The sequence below is a fragment of the Pygocentrus nattereri genome, chromosome 24 (genome assembly GCF_015220715.1).
Source record: "Pygocentrus nattereri isolate fPygNat1 chromosome 24, fPygNat1.pri, whole genome shotgun sequence".
Taxonomy (NCBI): Eukaryota; Metazoa; Chordata; class Actinopteri; order Characiformes; family Serrasalmidae; genus Pygocentrus; species Pygocentrus nattereri.
In genome coordinates, this window is record NC_051234.1 from 18052524 (window position 1) to 18072072 (window position 19549).

Here is a 19549-nt window from a genome sequence, read left to right on the forward strand (position 1 = left end):
CAGTATAAATAACAAGAACTGAAGAGCCGCGTTAAAAATGCAGAATTAAGAATGTTGAAAATGTGCCTTGATGCATTCTGAGGTAAAACTGCTTTTTATTAGCACCATTTTAGTGTTGTTTAAAATCTTACTGCAGGGGATGCACAACAGTCTTGGTGGTCCTGTGTCCAGCAAAATTTGGTGATTTAGCTATTCAAACACACCTGATCACACTGTTAATTCAGCTTTCTTTACAGTGGTGGTGAAGGGAACCATGTCTAGAACACAAATATTGCCATTTTATTTACTGTCCAAAACCACCAATAAACCTACATCTGTCTTCTGAGTTCAAAAGTAAAACACTGTCTTAGACATCAGACAGCATATTTATAACCATCTAATGTAATAACTAAAGGGAGCTTTTAGAGGTGGACTGGGTCCTATCTCCACCACTGGTGGTTAGAAAGGTGAAATTACCTCTCAGGTAGTTTAGTCTGGAGGTAGGCAACATGGATTTCCAGTTTTTTCTAAGTATTTTATTTTCAGTATGTTTGTGATCCATTAAGTTCCATACATAAAACATAACAGTAGCAATAAATTTTCCAATATAAATGTAACCTTTTATGTGCAAGTTTGCATTCAGGTGAAGATGAAGCTGTGGACTGGAGGACAGGAGCAGTGCTGCAGTTTCTGAACTTTTCTCCACGTTCCTCTGCATTGAGGACTTCCCACAGCCTGCCAGTGCAGAATGTCATCCCTGCAGACAGTAGAGAAGCATTAGTCTGCACTGGATACAATAGGTATCCAAAACTGAGGTTACAGCATTCAATCATAAATATTTTAGGCTTTGTCACTTGTAAATACAAGTATATTATTAAGGCGTTGGAAGTGATCAATAAATGTTCATATTTTTATTTAAAAAAAAGTCTAGTTTCCATTTGTGGGATTATTGCCTATTTTGTCCCTACTTTAGACTTTCCAGTTCCACCAGTTAGCCATTACATGATGCTAACAAGCTGGGAGAGTGAAGGCTAGCATGTCCTCCACAACATGAAGCACCATCACACCTTTTCAAACTGCCACTAAAGCAGTTTTTCTTTTTCCTCTAGCCTAGTTAATCTGGTGGCTTATAGATCCAAACACCTCAGTACAGGTTCGATTCCGTCTGCTCTGCTGTTACAATTGTAGGCAATAACTCTTGTCCTCACATCTGATGTTGAAGTGACAGAAAGCAGAAATTAAACCTGTTCTGTAGTGTTTTGAGCTGTAGCCTGTTGAGCTAGGCTAAAAGTATTACAGTATTACATTAGTTAGCAGGCTAAAGGTTCCACCCACTACAGTACAGGCTCGGTTCCAGCTAATTAATGCTCAAATAACACCTGTTTGGAGGATAAAGACTCTTAAGAACACAAAATCAAGAGACTGGTATGGGGGGACAGCCAGAATTTAACATGCTCAGCATTTAGCCACTGCTGAGCCACTCAGCAGTGGAAAAAAGGCCAAAAAGAGCATAATTGTGTTTAACCCTATATAAAACAGATATTTTTATAAATATCATTTGATGTATATCGTAGTATGTGAAAATGTCTTTGAACACATACTTGATTTTTGATATCATCCTTGATATATTTTTGCCATAATTGGCTGGCCTTAGGTTAAAATGGTCAAATCCAAACATCTGTCCAATGCAGTATTATTACAGTATCTTCATGGATTCCTGTTTATTTCAGCAGATAGAAAAAAAGGTTTGCCAGGGCTCATTATGTTCACAGCAAAATTCATTAGTGCTGTTGTATAACAGAAAAATCCTGACAAAAAGAATACTCTGCAGGGAACTATACCATGAACCTGTGGAGCAGAGTGACATGGAAGATGCCCACTTCTCAACACAAAGTTGCCCATTACAGAAAATTGGACTGTTTATGACTGGAAAGATGTTATCTGCTCAGATGAGTCTCGTTTCTGTTTGCATGGGAATGATGCTTGGCATCATGACGAATGTAGACCTCAAGAAGCCTTCAATGAGGACTGTGTGCAAGGTGTGGTCGAGCTGGAGGAGCTCTGTGATGTGATGTTTAATTACGTGGAACGGGTCCTTTGGTTGAGGTGACAGTATATCACCTAGTATGTAACCACAGTGACTAGACTCCTCTTGAAAATCTGTGGGACTACGTGGAACAACAAGACACCAGGGAAGGCATCCACAAAAATCTGACCAAACTTGATACAAGAGTGGCTGAACATTAGTGTCGTCTATGTCCAGAAACCTGCCCATTCCAAATCGAATCACAGCTGTTATTCCTGCTGGTGGAGGTATTACACATTATTCAATATGTTTTTGTCACAGGTGACTAAGTTTTTGTCAAAAGAGTTAACTTGTTCTATAGAGAACTTGCATCTGCACATTTTAATGCACAATTACTGTTTATTGGCTGAATTTAAAATATTCGTAAAAGAACTGTTACATATAAAATCTGTTACAGAACATTTTTTAAATTTAATATGGTAAATCTAAGTAAAAATAAATTGTGCATTATAAGTCTGAACAGTACCATGTTTCAGTGTGTTCCCTATTTATTTCCTTTTCACTTAAAATCAACAAACGGCTGTCCAAATATTTGTATACAACTGTACTGTACCTCAAATATTATTTCATGGTGATGAAGATTCCCTGGCTTACAGTAAAACTTGTGTGAGAGCCAGTGTTACCTTTCTGCATAGTGTCCATCTCCTTGGCAAGTGTGGCTGTGGTTGCTGATGGCGGGCGGCTGGCACAAAACACAAACCACAAACCCTTCTCTCAGATACTGCATCCAGCGTGTGTGGGGTTTATTCTCAACCATACAGTGTCTGTTCAGCGACTCCACTTTAAACTCCATGCAGAACCTGAAGAGACAGAAGTGGAAGGGTGCAGCTAAGCGGTAAGTGTATATCATGATATCCGCTTAGAATTGTATTCCAACATAAATGCAGCTGGATGACTCACGCTTTCACTTTCATCACATTCTCACTTTGTGTGGATTTATGTACCTCACAAAGTAATATTTGTGTAAAGGCAGTACAAAGATGGCACAACTACCCACTACATCCAATAAGCAGCAGATGATTATAACTAATCAATACATGCCTTTTAATGAACGACATTACCTGCGCCTGTTTCGGGTTGGCTGTGTGATTCAGTGGTTGAATGAACAGGGTTTGTGTCTTGAGTTTCTTAGTTCAATTCCTTAAAGCATTTTAATCATAAAGCTTCACCTAACCAGTATAAGATCAAATTAGCCTAAATGAAATAAATTATTTACTGGGTTGTGTTGTGGGCTGCAACGTGTAAAAGGTGAGGAACATACACTACGGCAGCACATATACTAAAATTGGATCAATTTAGATAGGATTAGCATGGCCCCTGCAAAAGGATGACACGCAAATCCATGAAGCGCTTGGGGCAGTCATGAACTGGAGGTTAGGGACCAAGCCTCGTGACTGGAAGGTTGCTGGTTCGATCCCCAGAGCCAACAGCACGTGAATGAGGTGTCCTTGAGCAAGACACCTAACCCCCAACTTGTCCCCGGCACTGCAGATAGGGCTGCCCACCGCTCCGGGCAAGTGTGCTCACTGCTCCCCAGTGCGTGTGTGCTCACTAGAGTGTATGTGGTGTTTCACTTCATGGATGGGTTAAGTGCGCATGTGAAATTTCCCCGTTGTGGGACTAATAAGGGTCACTTAACCTTAATATAATGTAAACAATACTATATTGCGCTCTCCTGTACAAAATCATTGTTATTCTCAGTATGCCAGTGTATACATTCACCCCATGTTGTGATAGCTGCTCACAGCAATATCTCCTTAGGTTTAGGAGGAGATCACAGTCTTATTTAAGGTAGAAAAAGTCAGCTGGGAAAGTGAAATCCAAGAGAAGGCTAGAATCCAAAAATCCAAGTTAGGTATGAGATCTTGTGGTTTCTTTTGAGATCAGGAACATATTGGGTTTCTTGTTGTTTTCTTTGTATTATTACTGTTAAAGGCACATGCTATTCTTCCAAAATCAGAAACTTACTGGTTTGAACTGTGACCACTTTTAGATTGTACTGTTTCATACTTCATACATGCAACCCAAACTCACACACGCTGCATTCACACAGCAGGTAGTGGCCCAAATCTGATTTTGTCATCAATTGGATTTTTTGTTTGGCTGTTCACAATATCTTTTAAATGTGATGGGTGTTTTGCCATTTCTTTGGAAATCTCTTCGAACATGAAGGTGTTTTGTTTTTGTCTCTTCTAATTTTTTTGTATAGAATCATCACCCCAGATGTGTTTGAGGTCTCAGCAGCACGAATGTCAAGGTGGACTGACGTAAGTCATATGAATACCCATCTGGCTGTTCAGACTGAAGTGCATTGCCACATATGTATTGGATTTCAACCCACCTGACACCCTACCACACATGAAAGTGTCTTAAATCAAATTGAAAATGTTTTCTGTTCACATTGCCACACAGATAACACGTCTGGGTCACATATGAAGAAGATGATCAGATTTGGGACACTTTTACCTGCTGTGTGAACAAAGCCATAGTGTGGAGGGCTTCAATGTTTAACCCTGGCCAGAGATCACCTACTTTGGCAGAAAGGGGAAATTTGACATATGTGAGTGCAGAGTGTGGACAAAACTTTCAACCACAAACTGTTTGTTATTGAAATGTCAAAAACAAATGTGTGAAAGTAATATGTATCATAAAACACTTAAGGATGCCATGTTTACTGGCTCTAACCTCTTTAAAAAAACAACTTTTAAACAGGTAATTCAATGTACTTCACAACTTTTTTTCAACTCTGGCTCACTGTTGTTTGTGGTGACTAGCAAGCATTTATCTTCATAAACAAAAGCATGTGCACGAGCGTTTGAACAGCCAACCAAAGTGTAACTGACAAAATAGTGACTGTAGATGTCCTTGAGTGTAACATTTATCACATGATCTGTGTACCTTTGAGTGTGGACCATTTAAGGCTAAGATTATTAAATGTCTTCAGGGCCTGTGGTTCAGTACTAGATGCCATGCCTTGCAGATCAAGTCGGTAGTTAAAAATCCTGATCTATAGAATGATTTCTCAAGTCAAATGTTATATAAGAGGTTAGTTGTGAGCTAATTGGTAAGAGAAATTCTATCAAATTTTGTGGGTTAAAACCCTACACAGGTTGGCTGCGCTAGGCTTGTTTTGGGGAATTTTATAGGAAATTTGTCAAATTCCCATATTCCCAAAAGAGTCAAATGCCAAAAAAAAGTTTTGGCTGAGGCTTTCTGGTAGAAGTGCTGTCAGGAGGTTGTTGGTTCATATTCCAAGTGGGATTTCACACTTATGGGGGGCTGGCATCACTAAGTTGAACAGTGATGCACACCTAAGGAAGGCTGGAGGGCAGAATCTGAAACAACCTGGACTACCTCCAGGGCCTCCAGAGAGATCAACAGCAGGGGTAATGAAGCTGAAAGCAAGGGGGCTGACTTGCTTTTATTTTAAAACACATCACCCTCAGTTTTGGTTTCTTCTCAGTGCTTTTCTATGCATATCTTTCTTGTTTTCTTCTCTCTGCTCTACTTCATCCCCTCTCATCATCCCCATCAATGCAAGAACCATGGGAGACTTGAGCTGCCAACATCCTGAGCATGAATCAAGCATGTTCCCACAGCCACCAAGGCTCATGCTGAAACAAGCCTTTTTGGGGGAAATTTGTCTTGAAGATGGCAACATAAGTGTTTTCTGTATTTGTCATTCATTTATATTTCTTTGAGGTATGAGGTCACTGTATGTCTTGAAAGGGCACTCAGTCATATCTTCCTCAAGGAATCCTGGTTTAACATGTCTTCTGGACATATATGAAACTTATGATGTTGTTGAAAAAGGTGTGGTAAAATCATCATTTTACATGTTTATCTGCAGCACAGTTGGATATATATTATTGAAAACGGCGAACTTTTGAACTCTCATGTATGTTTATTTTCCCCCCAACAGGTCCTCGACCACAATGAAGTCACCAGCTCCATTGTAAACTTTGTGGCTCTGTTCCTGCCCTTATGGCAAGTCCTGACTGATCCAGTCTTCCTGTTAATGTTCAAGCCCATTGTGTGATGTGGCTTTTGTGTTAGGAAGCTGAGCAGAAGCCAAGAGCCGCTCTCATGTCACAGAGGTTTCCTTTAGATTCTCAGTACCAAGTCAAACACAGCCTGTTTGCTCAGGCTACTCCTAATGGCAAAAGGATCATCAGGTGTGTTTACAGATTTAACAATGATTAAAGACGTCAAGGTCACTGGATTGTTGCCTAATGCAGGTGTATCAGTCTCAGAGACTCAAAAATACAATGCCTAGTCTGTTCTACACAGTGGCTTCAAAATACATTAGTATAGCATGCAGTTGTATGCAGACCCGTTATACTTAAAGGGAAATTCCACCAACTGCTGCTTAAATGGCTAAGATGTAAACAAAGCCATTCAGAGTGGTTTGGCATGAAATGCTCTGCTCTGAAGAAATGTATTGAGTCAAAGGTGTTCACTGTGGTGGAGACACCAGATGCCTGTAAAAGCAGATGCAGGAGTCTGGAATGGTTATGAATAAGCTGCGTGACGTCTGACAGTTCTGATAAGATTTTGTCCTCATTTTTTCCAAATTGTTAACTTCATCAGCATTACATATAACATTACCTCCAGTGAAGGTATAGGTTCAGTGGTGGTTTGGGATAGTAAATAAAATAGCTGTGATTGTGTTGTAGACATCACGACTCCTCGTTCCTATCTCTACCACTGTAAAGAAATCTGAGTCTCTACAATGAACCATTTCACATCAAAAGCACTCTGAATGACTTTGTTTACATTCCAACCACTGAAGTATGCAGACATTTCAGAAAAAAAGCAGCTACTGAAAATCAACATGAGTTTGTAGCGCCAAATACAACGATCATGACTGAGGATGATGAACAGTTCTTCATGCAGTAGGTCTTTTCTACGTACATGGGTTTTACACAACTGGAGATTACAGTGGGTTTCTAAATCTGATTGGATGGTATTGAACTCAGGACAGTGTTGAGAGGTGATTCATTTCACAGGCTGTCTGTATAAATTGGACTGTCTCTACCAGCAGCCTCTTAAATAAGAACATAAGAGGAGCTGCTCTAAATAGACAGTTAAAAAAGGACAGTCTCTGGTCTTTCAGGGTTTCTCAGTTAGCCAGGTAACTTAAGATGAGGACTGTCCAATGAGAATGTCCCTCAGCTCTTTTCCGATTGGACGGGCTTGACTTTGGGCTTAAGTTATCTGGCTGGATAGAGAAATCCTGTCTTGTGAGCCACCTCCAGGAACATGTGTGCCCAAACTTTTGCACCCAACTATGTTATTTTGACAATTACAAGCAAATTATAGTAAAGCTTTGAGAATTGCTTTAAAAATGAGTTTATTGTGTAATTTTAGGGGGGGCTGATAGCTGGTTTAGTTCAGTTCACTCAGACATTTGTTAAAACAGAGAAGGTGGGATTTTTTTTGTTGCTGTTTATTGTTTTTGAATCAGTGCATGTTTGTTTATCAGACTTCGACACAGAGTTTCTTTGTGCTTGTTTAATCTGCAGTGATACAAACCCAGAATGCTGAGGGCTCCCGTATAAACTCTGCCTTATTCTGCCGTTGCTGTACTCTGCTGTTGTTATCAGCGCTGGTCCTGGAATGAAACCAACAAAAGATTTCGGTGTTCAGCTTGTTCATTAACACCAGAGACTAAACGGTAGCTGCTGGGTTTCCTGGCTAAAGAAGCTGAGAGTCTCGTTCATTAGTACGCAACTCAGGCAAATATTTGAGGAACCGCTCCATAGAAAGAGTTGTTGGCTCATTTTCAAGGTATTATGGGATTTTTAAAATCACCTGAGGAATGCATGGCCCATAAAAACAATCTCTGAATCCAAAGGAGTTTTACAGTTCCCTCATAATGAACACAGTGGCTGTGTTTGAAATGGCATGCTGTGTACTGTATATACTGCATACTCCATCAGTATATACTGTATGCTGCCCTTCATAGTAGTGAGTATACTGTACAGTATCCAGTATACAAAAAAAGCCTAGTGGTTAAAAAGGATAATTTATCACAAGGCTGAATTCAGGGCTGTTAAAAATGTCCAGGCAGTTAGCTCAGTGGTACATATCTAGAATGTTGTGTTGAATGCAGCCAACAACTTGGTGGACCCATGTCCAGAGGTGGTCTTTGCTCTAGGCAATGGTAGCCAGCCACCTAGTGCCCCCATGAGCCAAGAGCCTCAAGAGAGTGCAAATTAGGTATGAAATATATAACTATTTTTTAATGTTAAAGATGTTATTTGTGGTAGTAGTCATTTTCAGTTTTTCATTATAGCGCCACCCCCAGTCATGATTATAGTGCACTATTGCATGTTGTTAAATGATGACACAACTGTGTAGAGACTGATCTGAACAAGATGAAAAAAGCGTGATCTACATTATGGAGAGAAGGTTCTTCAGTGTGATTTTCTGGCATTGAGAGAGAAGATCAAATAAAGTGATCCATTCCAGCAAAGAAATACAAAAACAGGGAGGAAAGCAAAAAAATTGCTGCTGCACTCCCAAAGCTAACTTTGTTTTTTCAATCAAACACAGCTCGGCACAAGCTCGGCATAATGATGGTGTTAAAGTTAGTATAGATGGTAATGTTAGTATAGATAGTTGGGGTCATTACTCAAAATAATAAAAAACTAATTAACTACGTTACTAATACTTTTTATTTAAGCATATTTTTAAAATAAGCCAAATCGTCTGCCAATCCAGTGAGGTAATTTCACTTAATATTGTTACGCAATGGGTGACCAGGGTCCTCTCTGTGTGGAGTTTGCATGTTCTCCCCGTGTTTGTGTGGGTTTCCTCCGGGTTCACCGGTTTCCTCCCACAGTCCAAAGACATGCAGTCAGGCCAATTGGACATGCAGAATTATCCCTAGGTGTGAGTGTGTCTGTCTGTCTGCCCTGTGATGGACTGGCGACCTGTCCAGGGTGTATCCTGCCTTTCGCTTGAAGACTGCTGGGATAGGCTCCAGCACCCCCCGTGACCCTGACGGAGAAGCGGCTTAGAAAATGGATGGATGGATGGATTGTTACGCAAGTAAAAATATCTAGAAATAAGTCAATTAATCTTTTTATATTCTTACATCAGATTCAAAATGAAAAATATTAGATAGATGAAAAAGATTTAAGATTATTTTACTTGTGTTTAGAAGGTTGCATGACTCCAGAGCCTACACACTTAAAAATGATGCTTCTTAAGGGTTCTGTAAGAACAGGACACTCAAAAAACCCTTTACACAATTCCTTTATATCATGAAAGGTTCTTCAGATTGATGGGGAATGTGCTGTGCTGTAGCTGGGTGTATATAGAACCTTTTTGAAAAGGGTTCTATGTAACACCAAAAAAAGGATTCTTCTATTTTAACAAGCCTGTAACAATAGAAGCCTTTTTGATGCAAACCCTTTCATGATGCAAAAACCTTTACTCATGCAAAGGGTTGTTTGGGGGTTCATGATTCTATAAAGAATCATTTGCTTTACTAAAGAACCATTGAATAACCACCATTTTTAAGTGTGTAGAGCCTTAAATAATTTATAAATGTGCATCCAGGGGGCGCCATTCCTGTGTACCATTGAGCAGCCCTGAGCCGTTTCATGTTTGTGAGCACAAATGCATTTCAGAAGTAGCTCACCATTAGCTAATGAGTTGAACCAGAGACAGTAAGAGGAGAAGGAGACAATTTGCTTGTCAAAAAATGCATAAGACAGTAATACCCTTCAATAAAAAGATCTTGTTGGTAAAGGAAAAGCTCTCTGATGTTTTAAATAGTAAATAACATGTATGTATATATTTGTGCTGTAGAATCTTGACTCCTGGTTCCTATCTCCAGCACTGTAAAGAAATCAGTAGAGTACAATGAACTATTTCACATCAAAGTATTCTGAATGGCTTTGTTTACATCTCAACCACTGAATTTTGCAGAAATTTTGAAAAATCGATCTTACTCCCCTTTAATATATAGAATGGCATGCCAGCCAATCAGCGCTCAGTAAGAGTAATGCTACCCAACTAGTACACAACTAGGCAATCAGTACTCAGTGGCAGTAATGCTAAACAATCAGTACTCAGTGGCAGTAATGCTAAACAATCAGTACTCAGCAGCAGAGTGATTATCACAGATAAAGACTTTTTGCGTACCTTGCGCATGACCACAGCTCTGTCCCTGATGATCCTGGTACTCCATACAGCCTGCTCTTTCCTCCAGAGCTGGACAGGCCTGCCCACTATTTCGGGGATTTATCTCAATGCCACGTCTCCGAACGCGGTATGAAGGCTGACAGGGCTGCACACAGCCACTCCAGTGCGTCCATTCACTCACCACACACGGCTGGGCTATACAGGAGCATATAGATACACCTCTGTTTATAACACAATACCTACATTTAGAGTGAGTTATTCATTCAACCTAATGAGAAACTGTAGAACAGACTCAGTTTATATCACAATACCTACATTTAGAGTGAGTTATTCATTCAACCTAATGAGAAACTGTAGAACACCACTCAGTTTATTCATTTCAAATGATAATTATATGTGTCTGTTTTTGATCTTTCTTTTTAAATAATATAGTATAATCATGTTAATATTAGTAGGGCAAAATATATAAAATAGCATCAGAATAATATTCGCAGGTACCTCCTTTAAAAAATGAGCAGCATTGGACAGATATTTACTGACATTTGATGATTTAGGTGATACTGGACTACTGCACTAAAATATCAGCAAATTATGTTGCAAATAAATTGTATTATATACCAGCCCAGAATTCCCTATGTACAACCCCAATTCCAATGAAGTTGGGACGTTGGGACATTGTGTAAAACATAAAAACAGAATACAATGATTTGCAAATCCTTTTCAACCTATATTCAATTGAATACTCTACAAAGACAAGATATTTAATGTTCAAACGGATAAACTTTATTGTTTTTTGCAAATATTCACTCATTTTGAATTTGTACACGTTCCAAAGAAGTTGGGACAGGGGCATGTTTACCACTGTGTTACATCACCTTTCCTTTTTACAACACTCAATAAGCGTTTGGGAACTGAGGACACTAATTGTTGAAGCTTTGTAGGTGGAATTCTTTCCCATTGTTGCTTGATGTACAACTTCAGTAGCTCAACAGGCCGGGGTCTCCGTTGTTGTATTTTGTGCTTCATAATGCGCCACATATTTTCAATGGGAGACAGGTCTGGGCTGCAGGCAGGCCAGTCTAGTACCCGCACTCTTTTACTACGAAGCCACGCTGTTGTAACACGTGCAGAATGTGGCTTGGCATTGTCTTGCTGAAATAAGCAGGACGTCCCTGAAAAAGACGTTGCTTGGATGGCAGCATATGTTGCTCCAAACCCTGTATGTACCTTTCAGCATTAATGGTGCTTTCACAGATGTGCAAGTTACCCATGCCATGGGCACGAACACACCCCCATACTATCATCTCTGATGATGATGCTGGCTTTTGAACTTTGCGCTGATAACAATCTGGAAAGTCCTTTTCCCCTTTGGCCCGGAGGACACAATGTCCATGAATTCCAAAAACAATTTGAAATGTGGTCTCGTCAGACCACAGGACACTTGTCCACTTTGCGTCAGTCCATCTCAGATGATCTCGGGCCCAGAGAAGCCGGCGGTGTTTCTGGGTGTTGTTGATATATGGCTTTCGCTTTGCATGGCAGAGTTTTAACTTGCACTTGTAGATGGAGCGACGATCTGTGTTTACTGACAGTGGTTTTCTGAAGTGTTCCTTAGCCCACGTGATAATATCCGTTACAGAATGATGTGGGTTTTTAATGCAGTGCTGCCTGAGGGATCGAAGGTCACGGGCATTCAGTGTTGGTTTTCTGCCTTGCCGCTTACTTGCAGAGATTTCTCCAGATTCTCTTAATCTTTTGATGATATTATGGACTGTAGATGATGAAATCCTTAAATTCCTTGCAATTGCATGTTGAGAAACGCTGTTCTTAAACTGTTGGACTATTTGCTCATGCAGTTGTTCACAAAGTGGTGAACCTCGCCCCATCCTTGCTTGTGAATGACTGAGCCTTTCAGGGATGCTCCCTTTATACCCAATCATGACACTCACCTGATTCCAATTAACCTGTTCACCTGTGGAATGTTCCAAACAGGTGTTTTTTGAGCATTCCTCAACTTTCCCAGTCTTTTGTTGGCCCTGTCCCAACTTCTTTGGAATGTGTTGCAGGCATCAATTTCAAAATTAGTGAATATTTGGAAAAAACAATAAAGTTTATCTATTTGAACATTAAATATCTTGTCTTTGTAGTGTATTCAATTGAATATAGATTGAAAAGGATTTGCAAATCATCGTATTCTGTTCTTATTTATGTTTTACAGAACGTCCCAACTTCATTGGAATTGGGGTTGTAATTGAGCTAATGTTGGCTCGTTATTATTTCCAATCTTTATCAATCTTCTAACCCTAACCCTTAATTAACAAAAATATTACAGTCCAGCTCAGAAGTGTGGATACTTAAACTGGAAACCCAGTGTTATATAGCGACTCTACAGTGGCTCACTAGATTGAATGAATAACTCACTCTAAATATTATAAGTATTATAAACTGAGTTTGTGCTACAGTTGTTTTTCAGGTTGAATGGGATTTTTATCAGCGTTCTCTTGAGCTTGTCCAACCTATGAAAAAACATATTTGTGGGCGGAGCCTGGAGAGGTCAATTATCACACTTCTTGCACTGATTCAAAGTTATGTAACGCTCAGTGTCCCGAGGTGAATGCAGTTACACAACCAAAAGCTTCCTACTGCTACTGATCAAACTCTGCTGCTGCCCCTGAGGAATTTTGGCCCAGTTTAAGCCCACGACATTAGAATGTTTTCAAGTTTTCAGTGAATAAGACTGTAATCAAAAAAAGTTGGGATGCTGTGCAAAATGTAAATAAAAAAAAATCCAATGATGTGGAGATCATTTACACGCTATATTTCATTGAAATAGTACAAGGACAACATATTAAATGTTGAAACTGTTAAATGTTATTGTTTTTTTTTTATATATATGCCCATTTTGAATCATGCCAACAACACATTCCAAAAAAGTTGCTATGGGCAACTAAAGGCTGTGTAATGCTAAAAAGAACACCTGGTGGTTGATTGGCAACAGGTCAGTAACATGATTGAGTATAAAAGAGCATATCAGAGAGGTTGAGCCTTTCAGAAATAAAGATGAGGAGGGGTTCACCACTCTGTGAAAGACTGCACCATCAAATAGTGCAACAATTCAAGAATAACAATTTTCAATGTAAAACAGCAAAGAGGAGGTTTCCTGGCCAAAATCTTTCTAAAAAAAAATGTAAACAGCAGCAATTATATCTAGCCAGAATGTTTAGGTAGCCATTATTTCAGTGCATGCCTAGATATTATGGAATATTGCAATAACTTAAAATAAATGCTGATATTACATAACCCCAATTCCAATGAAGTTGGGACGTTGTGTAAAACATAAATAAATAAATAAAAGCAGAATACAATGATTTACACATCCTTTTCAACCTATATTTAACTGAATTCACTACAAAGACAAGATATTTAATGTTCAAACTGATAAACTTTATTTGTTTTTTGCAAATATTCACTCATTTTGAATTTGATGCCTGCAACACCTTACAAAGAAGTTGGGACAGGGCAACAAAAGACTGGGAAAGTTGAGGAATGCTCAAAAAACACCTGTTTGGAACATTCCACAGGTGGACTGGTTCATTGGAAACAGGTGAGTGTCATGATTAGGTATAAAGGGAGCATCCCTGAAAGGCTCAGTCATTCACAAGCAAGGATGGGGCGAGGTTCACCACTTTGTGAACAACTGCATGAGCAAATAGTCTAATAGTTTAAGAACAACGTTTCAACGTGCAATTGCAAGGAATTTAGGGATTTCATCATCTAAAAAAAGGTTTGGAAGGTTTTCTCACTTTCATTAAGTGAATAACTATTCATAAACTCTTCTTTCAACAAAGTGAGGAAATTAAATTTCCAGTGTTACTCGCCCTTTAATTGAGCTGCTCTGCTTCGTTCTCGTTTTAATCCCATATCTGACTCTGAGTGTTTGCTTTGATGCTGTCTGCTCATCTGTAAAAGTGCAGCTGTGTGGGCTGTAAGCTGTGTGCAGCCAGTGAATTAGGAATTTAAGTAATGTTCACCGTAAAAGGATAGAGAGAAATACTGAGCAACGTAGAAAGTTAGTTTATGTAATGACATCGTTGTGATCAGCCAGAAATATAAATGCTGTGTAGATATAGGCAAGACTACAGGCCTAAAGTGTGGACATAAGCAGTGACTTCTTAGTTTCAGCACTATTTTACCTTTAAAGGCCCTATATAATGGAAAGCCAAATTGCTCTCACTTTTGTTTTAAATTAAAGAATTTTGGTTCAGTGTAAGTAACAAACATTGTTGTTAAAGTTTCAAAAAGTAACTTCTCAGTCTGAACAGCCTGTAAATGCAAATTTTTATGCCCATTTTGAATTTATTAGATTTGTGATGTCACAAAAAACAACATATCTGCATATTCAACCAACAGCATTTTAGCTTTGCCCTGTCATGTTCAAGTTATAAGGAGTGTTTCAGTCTGGACTACTTCTTGAAAGAGGTACAGCCAATAAGAACAGACCTAATTTACATATGTCAGTCTTTTGTTGTGGGCTGGAGGTTAGGGAACCAGCCTTGTGACTGGAAGGTTGCCGGTTCGATCCCCAGCAATATATGACTGAGGTGTCCTTGAGCAAGACACCTAACCACCAATTGCTCCCCGGGCGCCAGGGATTGGGCTGCCCACTGCTCCGGGCAATTGTGCTCACTGCCCCCTAGTGTGTGTGAGCTCTCTAGTGTGTATGTGGTGTTTCACTTCACGGATGGGTTAAATGCGGAGGTGAAATTTCCCCATTGAGGGACTAATAAGTATCACTTAAACTTAAAGGCACAGTAACAAAAAAGCCTATGTAGTTCTAAGAGACAAAAGGGTTGAAAAATTGTAATGTAAACATGAATTACCCAGCTACACAAATGTGTTCACCTCAGGGAGGAATACAGGGACAAATACAAATACAATAACAATGTATGATATGGGCCCTTTAATTAAGTGCACTATAAATTAATGTTTAAATGACTGCAGATTTGTCTTACCTGAGCATTCTGTTGGATAATCAAAGCAGCAGTCTTTAGCCCTCACACAGTTTTCATCACAGTAACATGTCCCGTAAATACGGTCACTGCTCCAGTCCAGCGAAGTACAGGTCAGGTCTGTCCCTGGACAACACTTTCCTGAACACCCACCTTCTGCAGAATGGAATGCTCCAAACACAGCAGCTAGCAGCACAGAGGCCCACTGAATCACTGCTGACCGAATCATAACGGCCAGAAAACAAGGAAGGGAAGAGGAGCCTCAGAGGGCGTACAGCGGCTCTCCTCTAACACGATAACTGTGTGTGTGTGTGTGTTCCTTTTGTTCTGTCTGCTTTCCCCATAAACACAATCCAACAGGTCCAGTTCTGCCAGTCGGGGGACTGGCCAGGTGAGTCTGGGTGAGTCCACGTGAGTGAGTGGTTTCCTGCTGGACTCTGTGTGATCTCCTCTGTGAAAATAAAGTATATGTTGTTAGTATGTGCCACAATATAGACCGACCGACCACATCCGTAAGTAGACCTCCTCATATCTACACTCATTGTCTATTTCATCAACTCCTTTTACCATATACGTGCACTTTGTAGTTCTACAATTACAGACTGTAGTCCATCATGCATACTTTCTTAACTCCCTTTCACCATGTTCTTCAGTGGTCCCACAGACCAACCCGGAGCAGGTATCATCTGGATGGTAGATTATTCTCAGCACTGCAGTGACCTTGATTTGGTGGTGTGTTGGAGTGTGTTGTGCTGGTCTGAGTGAATCAGACACAGCAGTGACAGTGAGGTATTAAAAACTCCAGCAGCACTGCTGTGTCTGATCCATTCGTACCAGCGTAACACACACTAACACACCACCACCACGCCAGTGTCACTTCAGTGCTGAGAATAATCTACCATCCAGATAATACCTGCAGTGCCAAATAATACCTGCTCTGTGGTGGCCATGTGGGGGTCCTAACTATGGGAAAACGGTAAAAATGTGGCAGAGAAACAAAAATGGATGGACTACAGTCTGTAATTGTAGAACTACACAGTGCACCTATGCAGTAAGTGGATATAATAGTGTAAAAATAAGGAGGTGTAGTTAATGAAGTGTCTAGTCAGTGAAAATAAAATATACTGTACTCTAATTTCAATATATATTATTAGTTATTGACAGATTATGCACTTTTTATGATACAGTGCATTGGCTGTGTCTGTACTTTGCACCAGCTGTTTAAATTGCCCTAAGGGATAAATAAAAATGTTAAAGAAAAGTAGCGTAAAATAGTAAGTAAATAAGCCAAATAAGACAGTGTCAAGTTTGTAAAGTAAGACAAGTAAACTAAACTAAATAAAAATGTAAATAACTAACAAAAGTGAGTAGTGTAAATATTAAAATATAAATACAATTAAGTAAATAAATAAAGTAAAAACTGTACAAACCCAGTTCCAAAAAAGTTTGTACAATAGGCAAAATGCAAAAAAAACAGAAAGGAGTGATTTATAAATCCACTTTGTATTTGAATAAAAATAGAACAAAGACAATATATGTAATGTTTAACCTTAACAACTTTTTGTAACTATACACTCATTCTGAAATGGATGCCTCTAACACATTCTAAAAAGTTGAGATGGACTAGAAACACTGTGAAATGTTCAAAGAATGTCTTAAACAGATGATGGAAGCATGCCTGGCTATAAAAGGAGCATCAAGAACAAGGTAGAGTCCTTTATGAGTGAGCATGCATCAAGGTGCACCACTTTGCCAAAAATGCATCAGCAAAATATCCAACAGTTTAAAAAATAACGTTCCTCAGTCAGACATTGCAAGGTGTTTTACCCTCTACAGTGCATAATACTACCAATTCAGGGAATCCAGAGAAGTCTCTGTGCATAAAGGAAAAGGCCAAAAACCACAACTGACTGCATTAAGGACCATCATGTTTTTGTGATGGATGTCACCAAATGGGCTCAGGATTGCTTTACACAAATGTTAATAAACACTGTCCCTGCATCCACAAATGGAGGTTAAGACTGCACTATGCACAGTGGAAGTTCTAAGTCAACAGAATCCAGAAACACTATCAACTTCTCTGGACTCCAGACCATCTGAAATGGACTGATGTCAAGTGGAAACATGTATTGTGGTCTTTCAGATTGTTTATGGAAATAATGGACATCATGTCCTCTGGGCCAAAGAAGAAGATGACCGTCCATAGCGTTACATTCAAAAGTTCAAAACCCAGCATTTGTGATGGTATGGGGAGGGGGTATTAGTGGGTAACTTGCACATCTGAGAAAGCACCATTAATACTGAACTCAATTTGGAGTAACATACCCTGCCTTCTAGATAACGTCATTTTCAGGGACATGATGGCAACATTTCAACATGACAGCACCACGCCACATTCAATATGTTACAGCAGCATGACGGCATTATTAGAGGTTGAGGGTGCTAGACTGACCCGCCTGCAGTCCAGAACTGTCTTCTATTAAATGTGTCATTATATAATTTTGTCTTATTGAGCTTAAAATACAGCATCAAAGGCACTGTATGGTTGCATGCTAAAGACTTGGATAACAAAAGAATGTTAAAAAAAGAATCTGCTTTCAATACTGGATCAGTTTGTGTCTTTAGTCCCCAAATGTTTATTAAGTGTCTTTAGTCCCCAAATGTTTATTAAGTGCTTTAAAAGGAAATGTGATAAACATGCTCCCATACCAACTTTTTTGGAACATGTGGCAGACATCAAATGTGTATCATAAAAAACAATGACATTCATAAGGTAAAACATAACGTGTTTTTGTCATTTAGCATTTTCCATTTAATACAGGTCAGAGTTTCAATGTTTTCTGTTTTTAGTAGCAATTCACATAGTATTATGGTTGTGAGTAAAGTATGTAAGGAACTAACTTAAGTAAAGCAAGTAAATAAAGTAAATTAAGTAAAGTAGGTGGACAAATGCAAAGTAAATAATGTAAGTAAATAAATGAAACTACATAAGTAAAGAAAATGAAGTACAAAAAGTGAACTTAGAAAGTAAAGCAAGTGCACAGATGGAATTAAGCAAAAAGTAGATGAGTAAACTAAGTAAACGGTGAGTCAAATATGTAAATATATACATTTAGTAATATAAATGTTAGTAAATAAAGTAAGAATGTAAGTGTAAATAAATGTAAATAGCTAAAGTAAATCATGCAAATACGTAAAATACATCAAATTTAATAAGTATGGGCTTGATATCCCTGCAGTCCAGCAGCTCACCTGTTTATACAGGAACACATTTAGAGAGTCGAGCTGAAATAAAGGTCCATTCTGGTGGTCAGTCTGTGCAACAGGAGAGCAGAACCTGTCCCTGTACCTTGGTCACTCAGTCTGCACGCTCCGCTCTCCAGAAGAACACTGAGAGAGAGAGAGAGAGAGAGAGAGAGAGAGAGGGAGAGAGGGAGAGAGAGAGAGAGAGAGAGAGAGAGAGAGAGAGGGAGAGAGGGGGGGAAGGGGAGAAGTGAGGGCTGAATAAAGAGCGTGATCTCTCTCTTGTTTAAACTCTCTTTCTTTTGCTCCATTTCTCCTGCTATCTATCTGTCTCTCTCTCTCTCTCTCTCTCTCTCTCTCTCTCTCTCTCTCTCTCTCTCACTCTTTCTCACTCTCCCACTGATTTGAATGAGGAATTTGGCTCAGCGCCAGATTAGATCCTGAACAGAAAGCACATCTAAGCTCTGCTGTAAAGCTGTACATTTTCGGGTCGTTTTGACTAAATGAGCGTCTGAGACATTTCCTACTTACAGTAATGAAAATCTGATTTGGACGGAGAAAAGAATTAACTTAGTTAACTGAGTTAGTCGTTATCTAATTTGTGGAACTCAAAATAGCCGTTTATTCCTGCACAAGGACCTCTTCAAACTGTGCACGAAGGACATGCAACCATGAATAACATAAGAGTGCACATATTTGTAATCGACCCTACTCAAACATTTCCATGTGTGGAACTAAATACAGACTGTACTGCAAACCTTACTGTTAATTCCACTGAGTTTCTTTTCATTTCTACATAATTGTGGTTGATATAAAGACAAAGTTATTCAGAGTGGTATGATGTCAAATGTGGTTGGGTAGTGTAGTGGACATCACCTCTAGCCTTCTACGCTGTAGACCAGGGTTTAATCCCCTGCCTGGGTAAGCACCCTACACTATGCCAATAAGAGTCCTTGGGCAAGACTCCTAACACTACCTTCACCTACCTGTGTAAAAATGATCAAATTGTAAGTTGCTCTGGATAAGAGTGTCAGCCAAATGCTGTAAATGTAAATTGTACATCATAGAGATTCAT

At 39.3% G+C, this 19549-nt stretch overlaps 1 protein-coding gene and 1 non-coding gene across 2 annotated transcripts; one reads left to right on the plus strand and one right to left on the minus strand.

Annotated features, from left to right (window-relative positions):
• Nucleotides 1-585: 585 nt before the first annotated feature.
• Nucleotides 586-18655, minus strand: LOC108426592 (somatomedin-B and thrombospondin type-1 domain-containing protein). The gene is made up of 6 exons (XM_017696207.2): nt 18484-18655; nt 15235-15682; nt 10223-10417; nt 7601-7679; nt 2689-2865; nt 586-736 (listed from the first exon to the last, which is right to left on the minus strand). The coding sequence occupies exons 2-6, from the start codon at nt 15458-15460 to the stop codon at nt 619-621; spliced, it is 795 nt and encodes a 264-aa protein (XP_017551696.1). The 5' UTR covers nt 15461-15682; nt 18484-18655; the 3' UTR covers nt 586-618.
• On the plus strand, nt 3323-3427 carry LOC119262407. The gene has a single exon (XR_005129612.1). It is a non-coding gene; the product is annotated as a U6 spliceosomal RNA (small nuclear RNA).
• Nucleotides 18656-19549: the final 894 nt, after the last annotated feature.